The 13,907-nt window shown below is 36.9% G+C and overlaps 2 protein-coding genes and 1 pseudogene across 2 annotated transcripts; 1 reads left to right on the forward strand and 2 right to left on the reverse strand.

Moving 5' to 3' along the window:
* Window positions 1-128: 128 nt before the first annotated feature.
* LOC119989745 (bifunctional riboflavin kinase/FMN phosphatase) lies at window positions 129-4,108 on the reverse strand. The gene is made up of 11 exons (XM_038835430.1): window positions 3,821-4,108; window positions 3,543-3,646; window positions 3,120-3,306; window positions 2,573-2,703; window positions 2,386-2,455; window positions 2,211-2,276; window positions 1,409-1,563; window positions 1,219-1,314; window positions 780-931; window positions 619-702; window positions 129-512 (listed from the first exon to the last, which is right to left on the reverse strand). The coding sequence occupies exons 2-11, from the start codon at window positions 3,616-3,618 to the stop codon at window positions 363-365; spliced, it is 1,167 nt and encodes a 388-aa protein (XP_038691358.1). The 5' UTR covers window positions 3,619-3,646; window positions 3,821-4,108; the 3' UTR covers window positions 129-362.
* Window positions 4,109-4,876: 768 nt separating this feature from the next.
* Window positions 4,877-8,081, reverse strand: LOC119989442 (ribosomal RNA-processing protein 17). Its single transcript, XM_038834961.1, has 4 exons — window positions 7,894-8,081; window positions 7,689-7,794; window positions 5,900-6,020; window positions 4,877-5,431 (listed from the first exon to the last, which is right to left on the reverse strand). The coding sequence occupies exons 1-4, from the start codon at window positions 7,998-8,000 to the stop codon at window positions 5,178-5,180; spliced, it is 588 nt and encodes a 195-aa protein (XP_038690889.1). The 5' UTR covers window positions 8,001-8,081; the 3' UTR covers window positions 4,877-5,177.
* A 59-nt stretch (window positions 8,082-8,140) lies between these two features.
* LOC119987818 lies at window positions 8,141-13,838 on the forward strand (annotated as a pseudogene).
* The last annotated feature ends 69 nt before the right edge of the window (window positions 13,839-13,907 follow it).

Below are 13,907 nucleotides of genomic sequence, written 5' to 3' on the forward strand. Positions count from 1 at the left end.
GAAATAAAAAATGGGCTGCTGAGGTTTCCTGGGCTGGCCTATTCCCAGCGTCATTTTCCTATGGGCTTTGACCCACATGATGCATTTTTTGTTTTTTTTTTGCATTACTGGAAAAAAAAATTGTCACAAAAAATGAAAATGTGGCCGGTAACTTCTTTGATGCTTGATACATACAGTGATTCTGGCTTCTGGGTGCCATAGATATCATGGTCAAAACACGTATAATGTATTACTACTAGAGAATAGAAACAAATCAAGTTCTCGTTAAGTTTATTTCTAACCAATGTTCTGAATGAGAAACATCTTCAATCAATGACCATTTCCTCCACATGAGATGAGCAATACATTAAATGCCATGAAATTTAGGACTGATTGGCATTGTTGCAGACAGAGCCTTCCAAATATGGAGCATCCTTGTACCTTGAGTACAAAGGAAGATCAAGGGCCTTCTCAGCAATTCTTCCGTCCTCATGAATCCTTGCTATCAGGCTCTCAAGGGATGGGAAATTGGCCTGTCAAATTTCATAAGCAAAAATTTCGGTAAAACAAGAACAGCAAGAGTAGATGAGTACGAGGGGCAAATAATGCTAAAGAATAACGATAGATGTCATGTCATACCTCAGGTCGAATATAGCCAACTATAACAAGACGCAATTCCTCGCCATAGAAATCCCCTTCAAAATCATGAAGCAACCATGGCTCCTGTATGGGAAGAAAACTTGTGAAAAATTTAAGGGAATACTTGCAAAAGCTACCACACAACTCAATACTGCACTCACTATAGTCTTTTCAGTGTTGTTGAAATATGGGTTCCAACCAATACTCATGACCATTTTATAGACTCCTCTTGTTGGTAATTTAGCCCAGCCAAAATATACTCCCGAGGGATGTTCTGAAAGAACGGCTGAATATCCTTCTATAGATAAGTTGGCTGAAAATAAACAACTTACTTATGAGAACATGTACCACAAATTAGTAAAGGAAAAGGGGGAGCTAAATCTAAATCATGAGCATGATATTATCACAGTGAGGTTCAGCTGGCCAAGGTTGAATGACAGGTCTCACTAGACCACCCAAAACACAAGCAACACATGGACATACATGCTGGCTATAGTAAATAGATATTCTGAAATAACATCAAGCATATTTAGTGGCCATAGACTCATAACTAAAAATATTTAAGCCGAATAAGCCAAAGAATGAGAAAACAATGGGTACCAGTCGGGACCCCCAGAACCTTTGAGCCACGACCAAATCCCTTAACCACAGGACCACCAATATACCAAGGTTCTAATGGCAAAGTTTCATCTATCCCTGCAATCTCAAGCATTAGTTTGTCATAAGAAGAGTTGCCATGAAAAGAACTTAAAACATGATTGTAATAATGACAGTGGTCGCAGGGGTTTACAATCTTGAAACGGAGGCAGACCCCACTTTTCAGGTCGCAAATCAAATAAAGAGTTGATCACCTCATCCGCTGATGTGTAAAGATGGGATTGCTTCGGGAGGGATGGCACAGCAACAACTACCATTTCAGCTGCCTTACCACCCATAACACCTGGACTGACGCAACAAAAACCTTCCAACTATCAGATAGCTAAATAATGTCAGAGTGAAATCGCAGGTACGTGCCTTGTTTATTGATCAAAGTTTAAGTCAATGTAGTTCAAAAGTGTGCGTATATGTATGAGTAAAAAAAACATGTCAAGGAAACTGAAGTACACAAACAAAAAGGATCAATAGAGGTTAAATATTAAAAATGTGAAAATATTTTTTCAAATGCCCCTGCTAGTTTAAAAAGTAGGCTACACTACTGGGGGAAATGCAGCCATTTTTCTTATATAAAGTTTCCTGCTTATAAGCGCATACATCTGAGAGTATTCACATTTAAAAAGAAAGAGAGAGCAAAAGATATCCAAATTATATCCAATGACACGTTGTAAGTGAATAGAATAGTGAATATAACTCAAGAGTCAACATTTATAGAAAGATCCTTGACTGGCTTTCACACAACTATTAATATGCCAAACAAAAAAAAAAACACATAAAAAACAAGGTAACACTCAACATCACTGAACAATGAGTTTCGGTGATCTCAAAAATTCTTCTAGCAAGTTCTGGGTACAACTACTGATTATTCGAAATAATTGTCTACTAAGAGCATGCTTGAATATAAGGACAAATGCGATAAAGAAGTTAAAACCACTTACATAGAATCTTCAATAACTAGGCAGTCGGAAGGTTCAATATTCATCCTTTTAGCTGCCTCCAGGAATCTTAAATAGGAAAGAATACATGGTTAGTATTCACAATAAACATGCATTTCTCATAGTAAAACAGCTCAAAAGAAAATGAAATATATAATAAGAAATTGATGAGTCCAACATTTCAGGAGATGGCTTCCCTGCTCTGACTTCATCACCACCAATGATGAAGGAGAATGATTCCTTCCAGCCTAAAAGCATTTAGTATGAGCAAACAAGGTAAAGGTTGACAAACACATATTAGAATATTTATGGAGAAAATCATACACCATATTTTTAACAATGTAGTCATTAGTAAATAATTTTACCTTGGTGATAGGAGATTTTGGTATCTATGCTTGCCCGTGGAGAGTTTGAAGCCAATGCCATAGGCACACCATGACTACTAAAATGTTTGATCAACCGATTGGCACCAGGAAGAGCTTTAATTTTAAGCCACCTACAATGACAATTGTAGGGGAAAAAAAAAGTTCAAATATTTCCTAGGTTCATTAAAATTAACATTTCAGGAAACAGATACATAGCAAAAGTTCAATGTGTCAGGAATCCCTAAAACTATACACACAATACTATAAGTTCACACAAATAAGACGATGACTCGATTTGTCTTCAATGTCCACAAAAAGTTACTACCTTAATGTTGGCTCTAAGATAACCCCAGAAAGTTCATTTGCCAAAATACATCTCTGATCCTAGAATATGGTAATTAACAGTGTCAAAACTTGTACATTGAAGAGCTCTGACTTATTAAAACTATACCAAGTAAAATTGAAAGCACCACTAACCAAACCATTCAGGATCAACAGAAGTAATTCTAGAGAAAAAGAAAAAAGAGTGAGTGTATAAGTTCATTACTGATCAGAGAACATAGGGCTAATTTCTGCGAGGAGTTGATCCTTTGCACAAGGAAGCGCATAATCTTCTATGATAGCACCTGCAGCTTCAAAAGGTGTCTTTCCTCGAATTTTATTAGCTTCTCTTCCATCCCACTCTTTCCCATATTTAACCAAGTAAACTTTCAAGACTTCACTTACTATGCCATCTGCACACAGGACAACAAAATAAAGTGTATTAGCCATTTGAACCCTTTCTGTTTGTACCAAACTCAATAACAACTAGATGTACACGCACAATCTTGATTCCTGTTTTCCAATCAAAATAGGAGCATGATCATATGAGTTCATATAAGAAAAATCAACAACAAAACACGCACAAAAACCAGAACCATAAAAGAAAGAAGAAGAAGAGCAATATTCAAACTCAAGAGCAGAAGCTAACCTGTATTTAGAAGGGTACCATCCAGGTCAAGGATAACACCAGAAACCAACTTCCTTAAAGAAGCTGTGCAAGACATTTTACAGATTATGCAAAAGGCACCAGATCTACATATTATCCACGGTAAAAGAAGCCATGATTAGCAAAATAGAGAGATAAATTCTTCAATCATAACTGCATTATATACTTCGAAACCACAGTTTTGAACTTGTTCTGCGGTCTCTATGGCTGCTTCGATTGGATAAACAAGATGGAAGGTGAAGAATTGTAATTGCTCGTACCTTTTACAATAGAAGATGAAGATGACAACAGCAGACTGGGTTGTATTTGAACTGACGTTGGTTTGGTGTTTGAATTGATGTTTCGCGGAAGCGCAGAGATGGAGAAGCGAATTTTGTGCTTTTGCCTTGGTTGATCCCAGTAAGGTTCCGTTTATTCTGTGTTGTACGCGCCGTTAGGGCAACACAGTTAGAAAGGGCCAAAAAAAAAAATGATGGGCTAACATCAAGGTACTTAAATCGTAAAATCGGAATCGGAGAAGGGGAACGGGAAGGGGAAGGGGAAGGGATGTAAAATCGGTAAGATTTTATATACCATATAAAATTAAGAATAATTCTCAATAATTTTCTTTTTACACCCAAAATACGTATCTAAAACTACATTAAAATTAGAAAAAAAAGGAAAAAATAAATACAAATAATTGCAACAGATTTTAATGATTTTACTCGCGATTTTACCGATTTTACTCATGATTTTATGTGATTTTGTGCGATTTTACAACCCTTACGATTCCACTGCTATTTAACTAGGTCTCTATAGGTATGATCGTAAAATCGTACGATTTTACTATCAAAATTACAATTTTAACTACCTTGGCTAATGCCTAATATCCTCATTCAATAGCTGAGTCAGCTCTATATTCGGGTCACCACATAATACATATGAAATTGAAATCATGTGCGTCAATCTCGATATTTGAAATTCATAACACTACTGGGTTGGGTGTGCCCATGACTGGTTAGGCTTCAGTGCTTCAATTTTTTTTTGTACTTTCTTAGGACGAATTATTATGTGTTTTATGTTGGCGTCCGGATGGTAAAGCCATGGCTGTGAACTATATGCATGCAGGGTCTTTAACCTGTAATTAATTCTTATGCTATCTTGAATAGTTGAATTAAACCTAAACGGACAACTCGTAGGATGTCCAATCGAGCCACCTTGATATTTATCTTTGCTTTTAAAGCTGAGATTAGATATGTAATTCTGTGCAGAATTATCTTAGGCAATAAATTTCAGACAACTACGGATAATGTTGGTATAATGCCAAAGAAGCGAGATATCTTGACTTGATATTTCATATTTGTGAAGAGTTCCACGTTCGCTATCCTTGCCAAATACAACCCTTAGTCACAACCTTGAAACCAAAAACATTGACAAATCACATTCATCCCCCACAGTGCCATATTGAAAGGAATATAAAGAAGAGAAGAATTCACTACATTAACTGCTGCCATGAAACAGAACAATGGAATGAACCAACAATCTCTACATGGCTAAGCAGAGCATCTCAGAAAAGGATAACACCAGAAAAAGTTACTTTATCCTGTAAATGTAAGGATTTTGGCCAAGGGAATGAAGCTAGTGCTTCTTGTTCTTTTTCTTTCCCTTCTTCTTGTCTCTTTTCTTTTGAAGCTTATTAGAACGAGGCCTGTGCTTGGCGACTTTCTTGAAAGACTTCTTTTTACTCACAGGAAGATTGTTCTTTTTATCAACACCAATCGATCTAGGCACTTCAGCGTCTGTCTTTCCATGAGGTCTGTCATCGTCTTCTCGCGAAATCTCACTTGTTTTTACGGTGATTTTCATGTCACCATTGTCATACATTGTCATCCCTTGGACCAAAAAAGTCGGCAAAAAGCCAATTGTTAGATGAATATAAAGCTTAACTCCTGGTCAGGAACCATAGAAACAGAGAGCTATTTATACTATGAAGTGATATTATTCTGAAGGCTTTCTCACCGGCCATAAATCATAATCAATATTCCAATTAATAAAACGATTGTTCCAGCCCAACAAAATAGTAACCAATTTCAACAGCTTCCGGATTAGCACTTTCATGAATGCCATCATGGTGCGGAGCCATTGCATCAAGAATGTATAAAGTTACATTTTTAATCCATCATAATAATTACTAACCACCGATATTAATCATGCAAGACAGACCATTAGACCAACCTATTAGAGAACAGCAAACACAAGGACATTGGCAACCAGAAAGCATGGCCACGAATACTAGACCTAGCTAGCATAAAACAAATAGATTATGTTTCAATCATTAGCTTGGAGTTAGTATGAAATACCATTAACAGGTGTAACTGACTCAACTCCCTCATCCAGATCAAGGTCATTTTCACTTCCATCAGCATCTGAACCAGTAGCTGGTGGAGCTCCTCCATAAACAAGTTGTCTTTCTAATTTCATCTGCCACATAAGCAGCAAGCTAAGAAGATGAAACTAAAAAACACTAATCAAAATACATGGAAAAACAAATAACCGGTACTTTAGCCGTAAGAGATATGCAGAAAAGAAACAATCGATCAATTAAATAAAAGAACGTCATTTTGGACTTGCAAGGTTAATTAGTAACACCCTGCCCCCCTAATTAGCTACTCGGGGGCATATTATGTAATCTGATAATCAGCATGGCAATTCATCCTTGTTATGTAATCTGATAATAAGCCTCCTTACTAACCATTCAAAGGGTCTCGATGGAGAGGAAAGATCATTTGAAATTCTATAATGATGGGTGTTTCTCAGCCTCTTATAAAGGAGAAAATGATCTATTATCACATAATCATTCCCAAGTAACAAGATGAGGTTGAGACAGCATCTTCATTGACATTCTTAATGAATAGTTAAGGAATTTACTTTTCTATGCACATGCGGGGACTGGATTTTGCATTGCACTTATAAATTCTATTTGCTTAAAACAAACCCTGAATAGGGCCTTTTCCTTTCACTCTTTCCACAAAAACAATTTCCAGAGTTCATATAACAATTTAGGTAAAACTGGAAAAAGGAAGTACTCCAAATATCGAGAGTACTCCACTTCCCCTAGACAATCGCTGAATCGCTGTAGCATCATGCATATTGGGAAATGCCTTATTACTATGTAATTTTCAGAAAAGTAGGAAATATGAGAACCATTTCGGTGCACATTTTTCAGGTTTATTGGGGGAAAAAAGAAATAGAAAAAGGTAAATAGTCTTCAGTTGCTTAATTCTTACACTGGTCACAGATGAATTTATAAGTAAATCAAAATGAAGTTTGTTCGGAGGTAAACATTAGAATGAATGGTGTATCAAACAGTCAAAATTAGGTAGTTATATTCTTTGCTTTTTCCATGCAAATAATGAGCTGCGCAATCAAAGTATCAACAGAGTACTCCACTTCCCCTACACAATCGCTGTAGCATCATGCATATTGGGAAATGCCTTATTACTATGTAATTTTCAGAAAAGTAGGAAATATGAGAACCATTTCGGTGCACATTTTTCAGGTTTATTGGGGGGAAAAAAAAAGGGTAAGTATGTCTTCAGTTGCTTAATTCCTACACTGGTCACTGATGAATTTAGAAGTAAATCAGAATGAAGTGTGTTCGGAGGTAAACATTAGAATGAATGGTGTATCAAACAGTCCAAATTAGGTAGTTAGATTCTTTGCTTTTTCCATGCAAATAATGAGCTGTGCAATCAAAGTATTAAGAGCGTAGAAATAAGAAATATGAGCAAATATCATGCCCATTGGTCTACACATGACATAAACACCTGCACAAGGTTCATTCTCAATCATGAAACATTTAGCTCTCAAGTCTCAAATACCTATAACTTAACAACGTTTTCAGATTACTGGAAGAGACAAGCCAAAAAAAAAGAGCAGAAACGCAGCTGTAAATGTGCCTCCGTGAGTCCCAATGTTAGAAGCCAATAGAACCAGATTATCCAAAATTATGTTGTTTTTTTTTTTTGAGAAACAAGCATCCAGCAACTTGAGACTTCCAAAACAAACATTCAGCAAACATGAAATGCACATCAACATTATAAACTGCCTAAGACATAATCAAACAGATGTTAGGGAATATGTTTGAACCTTTTTTCGCTTCTCAATACGCTTGCGCCGTTCTGCCTCCTCTTGCTGCCTTTCCGCTTCCTTTCTCCTCTTCTTCTTCCTCTTGTGAAACCCAGTCACATAGTCCCTGTTTGAAACCAATACACGGTAAATAATCAGATGACCTAAAATCGTTTGTTTTGTTCAAGGATTTCCAAACAAGGCAAGAGTGCGTCCTTGCTCATACTTGAGATCTTTCTCGTTGAAAGAGACCGAAAGAGCTTTGTTCTTGAGAGCCCGTTTGTTGATGTGCCTAACTCGTGTTGGCGGGGCCTCTGGTCCTCCTTCTTCCATTGCAGCTTCTCCGCTACTCCTTGCTCTCTTCCTCCGCCGAATCGCAGTGAATTTTGAGGTTTTGGTCGAGGACAGCTATTTTTTATTTTTTTTATATTTTATATTTCCCCAATTTGGACTAAACACGTGTGAAAGCGGACCCATCGTTTACCGCTTAATTCACACGTGTCTTGGAACTAACCACCTCAGTTGAAGCTTGCAAACAAATCGAAGTATTCAAGTATCACCAACGCTTCCTAGGAACGATTGATTATCGGAGACGATATGGATCAACCCGATAATCCGAACCCGAAGCCCATAATCGCCGACCGGGTGCTAATTAAAGGAGTCGAGACGACGTTAACGTTCACCGAGGACGGGAAGCTACGTTGGAATGCAGGCGGTCAAAAATGTTTGACGGTGGAGAGGGAGGTCCTCGGGTCTGCACCCAAGGTCGTAAGATCAGGTTAAGGTGTGTTGTGGTGAAGGGAGACCGATTCTGCTGTGTATGGGACAGGGGAGGACTGGTGAGGGAGAATTTTGTGTTCGAGCTTTTCTCCAAGGACTCACGGAGACTCTGGTGCCAGAAGCTCCGCGAGTACATCGATTCTCTTGGTAATTCTTGCTTCTGTTTTTTCTTTTTTTTGTTTGGTTGATAAGAAAATGTAGGAAAAGTGAATCAGTGAGAGAGAATTCGGGATATGAAAATTGTAAGCTCGAATTTATTTACTTTTACGTCTACGTGCTCAATCAGATCATAGTTCCCCGTTCTTGAAAAAAATTCGTAGTTCCCTGTATAATTGTAAGTCTATGAAAAGCAACTAAAATTCAACATGAAAAAATAACTATTAACCTAAGGAAAACAACATCCAATTTTCAAGATGGTACGTCGTTTTCCAATTCTCCTTCAGTCCTTCTCTGCTCTATCCAGTCGCTCTACATGACTGCGACCTTAGGTGCTTATCTTGCTGATATAATATTTTGCTTATTGATCAAATTCGGAAGGAGTTTTAATCCGTACCTTTAGGGTCTGTATACATGATGCTGAAGCGTTTGTTTCTTTCTTTGTACATTTCGTCTTGTTCTGTATATTTACTGTCATCCAAGGGCTCATTCTATTTGTCTGGTGCTATTTTTTTTTTTTTTTGTTTATATATTTTTTGCATTTCCAAAAAGTATGGAGCAGAGATTGTACAGGGTCATTATAATATTTTTCATATGAATGTCAGACAAATTTATGTTTGGAAAGAAGGCTTTTGGAGATCAGTAGATTTATTTGGTAAATTGGTAAAAATATAAGAAAAGGGAAATGTAGTCTCTTTGAGTTTGAGATGTAGAGTCTGAGTTTGAGATATCATCCAATTCTGAAAATAATGTATTGACAATATTATATGTTTGTTAAATTTATTATTATTGTTACTATGTATTGACACATTGATAAATATATGTATACACACATTATACCATCACAAGAAAAAAATAATGATGTACCTTAAATTCATGTTTTCACCAAACGAACACTGGAAAATATTAACAATATTATTGTCCAAGCACTAGAACTAGTTGTTTTTCCATGATAAGTTTTTCTTTGAAATAAATTTTTCATGAGGGGCTGGTTTTTCTCGAAACAAACGGAGCATTAGATTTACCTTATATTTGTATCTCTGATTTGTTAGCTTTCTTCACTTCCTTATGTAACACGGAGGCCAAAGAAGTTGTTTATCTTTGTGAACCCATTTGGAGGACCCATTTGTGACCCCATTTGTGAACCCATTTGTGGACTGGAGTTCTGCAATTAAGATGCCCCTTGGAGTTGTTCCTGCAGGTTTGTTTCGCTTCTTCTGTGTTTCATATATATGTGCACATGTACATACATAGACATATATATGTATCTATTACCAGGGGCGAAGCTACATGCAAGTGAGGGGGGTCAGCTGACATAAAATCTAGTGTCCACCCCAGCGACCCCCCTCCTAGTATGTCCTGGCTTCGTCCCTGTCTATTACAAGTCCTAATTAGATAATGTCCCTTAGGCCATAGCATAATCTGTGACCTGATTGTATATGGAAATAATATGCATTAACAGCTCTCTTTATACCAACAACTGATAGTGAATTCAGCACAAAATCCTAGGAGAGTTCCACATAACTGGTAGTGGAGTTGGCTTTGCTTGCTTCACTATTGGTGAACAGTTTGGGATAGTGCTTCATATGTAGTAAATAGTAATATGGAATTTTCTACTTTATTCTTTACATGCTTTCAGCTGCAACTCTCTCTGTTTTATTCCACATCTTGGACTCTGCCAGCTGGAATGAACTCCACTCACTTGCCTTATGCCCAAGCATGTGAATTCTCATGAAATCGTGGCAAGCCAATCTCTTTAATAACTTGTTACAGTCTCCTTCTCCAGGAGATTGTAATTACTTCGTCCCAATCAAATTCACTTCTCAAGGTTTCCCTGGTCTGCTGTCTGCTGACTGCTGAATATGATTTTTTTCTCTCCTTAGAAGTCTTATAAATAATGATGCTGTTCTTTAAATTGGTCTAAAAAGTCATACTTTGACCGCTTTGATACTTGAGAGTTGAGATAAAGAACGCTGGTTGCAGGTACAGGAAATGGCACGGCAAAATCTCTTTTGGATTCGGTTGGTCAACCCTGTACAGCATTTAATGCCGTTCTTGCAATTATTCGAGGTGATACATAATTCTTTGAAGCAGTTTGTGTTTAGACATGTGAAATTAGGTCTTCATTTTTTTTTTCTTTTTTTTTCCCTTAAACTTAGTCTTCAAAAAAAGGTTTTGCTTTGTTTTATTCCTTTCTTCTTCTTCTTTTTTTTTTCTGACTTCTTTACTTGCTGGCAGGCCATAAGCGTTCACTGGATGTAGCTACCATCTTGCAAGGGGAGATCAAGTTTTTCAGTGTGTTGATGCTTGCATGGGGTAACTGATTCTGCTTAATTATTCTAGTTTATGAAGTGAATTCTAGTATGCTCTAGCTAGTTGTGCCCTGAACTTATTTATGATATAAGATTCGAAATGCCATTGAGGAGGAAAATTTTCTTTTTCTGTCCCCTCACAGAGTTTTATTATATGTAGGCCTGGTGGCAGATATCGACATTGAGTCTGAAAAATATGGGTGAATGGGGAGTGCTCGTCTTGATTTTTATGTCTGTGCTTGCATATTTAAGTAAAACTTTGATTTTGTTCGCTGGTTCTCTAAAAGTGTGGTTTTGTGTTGTGCATATATATATGGTTGCATCGCCAATGTGTGCTGTGCAAAGGGGAGTTGTGTTCCATTTATACTTCTATTTTAAGTAACATTATTAATTTGTGCAATTTTACTGATTTCTACAGTTCATGTTCTTGCTTTAGTTTCTCTGATGAATATCTTAATTTCTAGGCTTTCCTTTTCAGAAAATTATCTGAATAAACAAAAAATAACTGAATGGTAAAATCAATATAAAAGTGAATCTACCTTAATGTCCATAACTCATCAGATATCATCGTATAAATAACAAACTAACAAAGTGCAAGGTGCAATGTTATTGATAGACAACGATCACTGCATGAAAACAGTTATGAGAAAGAATTATAATCCATCATTTGTAACTTTTCCTTCACGGTTTTGTGGCCGTGTTTTTTTTAGGAGCGACTTGTTATTATATTTTTTTAGGTGTTATGAATTGTTGTTCAGCAATTCAGTCACAGAAGGCTTTTTGTATATTTCACAGGCTCTTCAACGAGTATTACATTTGAGACGGTATGATGGACGTATTTGTTTTGTGCCTGCACCTGGCTTCGAGGCTTATGGGGAACCAGCCAATTACAATGATGGACCTAGTGACACACAGAGAAATCGTGATAGTAGCTTAGAGCAAGCCTCTGATGTTCAACAAAATGGCTACCAGGGACCTGATGTTAAGTTAGAGAATCTAGACTGGAGAGCAATTAATGGGCCATTTGTTTCAGTTTGGCTACATAATGTACCTTGGGGGGGTGAAGATACCCTGGCCACACCTGATGCAAAGGTCAGTATAGTTTGCATTTTATTTTTTTTTTGGGGGGGGGGGGGGTGGGCCTCCCTCCTTACATTCTCTTTCTAATGCTTTCTTTTTCTTTACTTACTCCTTATAGTCAAGCTACTGAACTTAATCCACACATCTATTTCGTATTAAAATTTAATACTGCTAAAAAAGCAGTCTATTTTATATTATGCTATGCATGTAACTTGAAACTTATAATCTACTGAAGAACTGGGAAATTATTGATAGACTGAGATAATGATATCATATATAGGGTTCTACTTTTCGTTGATCTGTATTTAGATAGCACGTATGTCATTTATTTTATTGTTGGGGTGATGGATAAAAGAAACACCAGTGGAAGTTGTTTTTCATTCTCCTCTTTTGAGTTCAGACTCTCATACTTTGCAACAGGTATCTAGCAATATGTTAATTGAAAATGCTTGAACAAATCGTTCCTTTTTCGTCATTTTTTGATAATGAAATTCTTGTTAAAGAGGTCACATGTGAATGTAGACTTGTAGTATCGATCTTGCATCATGTGCACAAAGTACTGTGCTTGTAGAAAATTTATCCAACTAAGCATTTATTTTCTGTTCTACTGGACTTTGAAGTGCTTATTGTTTCTCTGCTTATGAAAATACACTCTAGCTCTTTACAAACTTTCTTATATGTAATCTAGTTGAGTTGTGACTTGTGATTAAGGCTGCTGTTACTAATGGGAATACATACCTTCTTTATGTTTCTTTTGCTTCTTGATGTAAGTTCTCAGATGGCTACTTGGACTTGATTATCATCAGGGATTGCCCTAGGCTCTCCTTGCTACCGTTGATGACAAAGATGAGCAGCGGAGGTCATGTCAGATCACCATTATCCATGTACCTTATGGTGGGATGTTGAAATAATGAACAATTAATTATTTTTGTGTGTCATAATTTCTTGATTACGTGCTAGCATATGTTATTTGCTGGAATAAACTTAACATTTATCGGTTGATGGAAAATACTGATATCTTAGGATAGCAGATGTAATTTCTGATTAACATTTTCTGCTTTCCATCTCTTGCAATAAACTGCAGGTGAAAGCATTTGTCTTGGAGCCAGGTCCACGCACTGATGACCCAACCAAGGAAGGTATCATAGACGCTGATGGGGAGGTTCTGGCCCGAGGAAAGGAAACATACAAGCACGACCAGAAAGCACTGATGTCTTATGATAAACTTCAAATCAAAATAGATCAAGGTTTAGCGACTGTATTTTCTCCTGTATAGTTTTGGACATAACTTTCCAAAGACCTGAATCTTTTAGACCACACCTACACTAAGTAGAGACTTCATTGACTTATTCGTTCAACTGTCTTGTATGGAACCACAATGGGAACAGGAAAAATTGATGGGAATCGAGGAGAGGGAGAAGATTGTATTCTCTACACAAAGCAAAGTGATTTGTTCCACCCAAAGTCAAAGGCAAACATGTATCGTGTAAGTATCCATTGAAGATCTCTAACGAACTGAATTTTGTTTACGTGCTCTTCAACTTATTTGTCGATTTTATGGTTTTCTTCTGGTTTAGGATGATTAGCAGGTAAAGCTTTCATTAGATTTGGAGCAGTAGAATGTCCTTTTAATAATGGGTTCATAGAAGTAGTTTGATGCAGCTATGTTTGAGCATGTCTCAGTTATTGCGTTTGTTTTGAACAAAATTCCATACTGGTGATGGAGCTGCATAGTTTTGATTATCGTTTTATATATGAAATTGACATTGGTTATGCAAAAGCTGTATGCCTGTGTTGTTAACTTATTATTTCTGTCATCAACGAGAGTCGACTTGGTTGATAATCGGCTGAGTTAGGCATATGTGTGCTCAAGGTTCGATTTCAATCACAAACTTAATTCTCTGTGGTATTT

The sequence above is a fragment of the Tripterygium wilfordii genome, chromosome 21 (assembly GCF_013401445.1).
Source record: "Tripterygium wilfordii isolate XIE 37 chromosome 21, ASM1340144v1, whole genome shotgun sequence".
In the NCBI taxonomy this organism is placed as follows: domain Eukaryota; kingdom Viridiplantae; phylum Streptophyta; class Magnoliopsida; order Celastrales; family Celastraceae; genus Tripterygium; species Tripterygium wilfordii.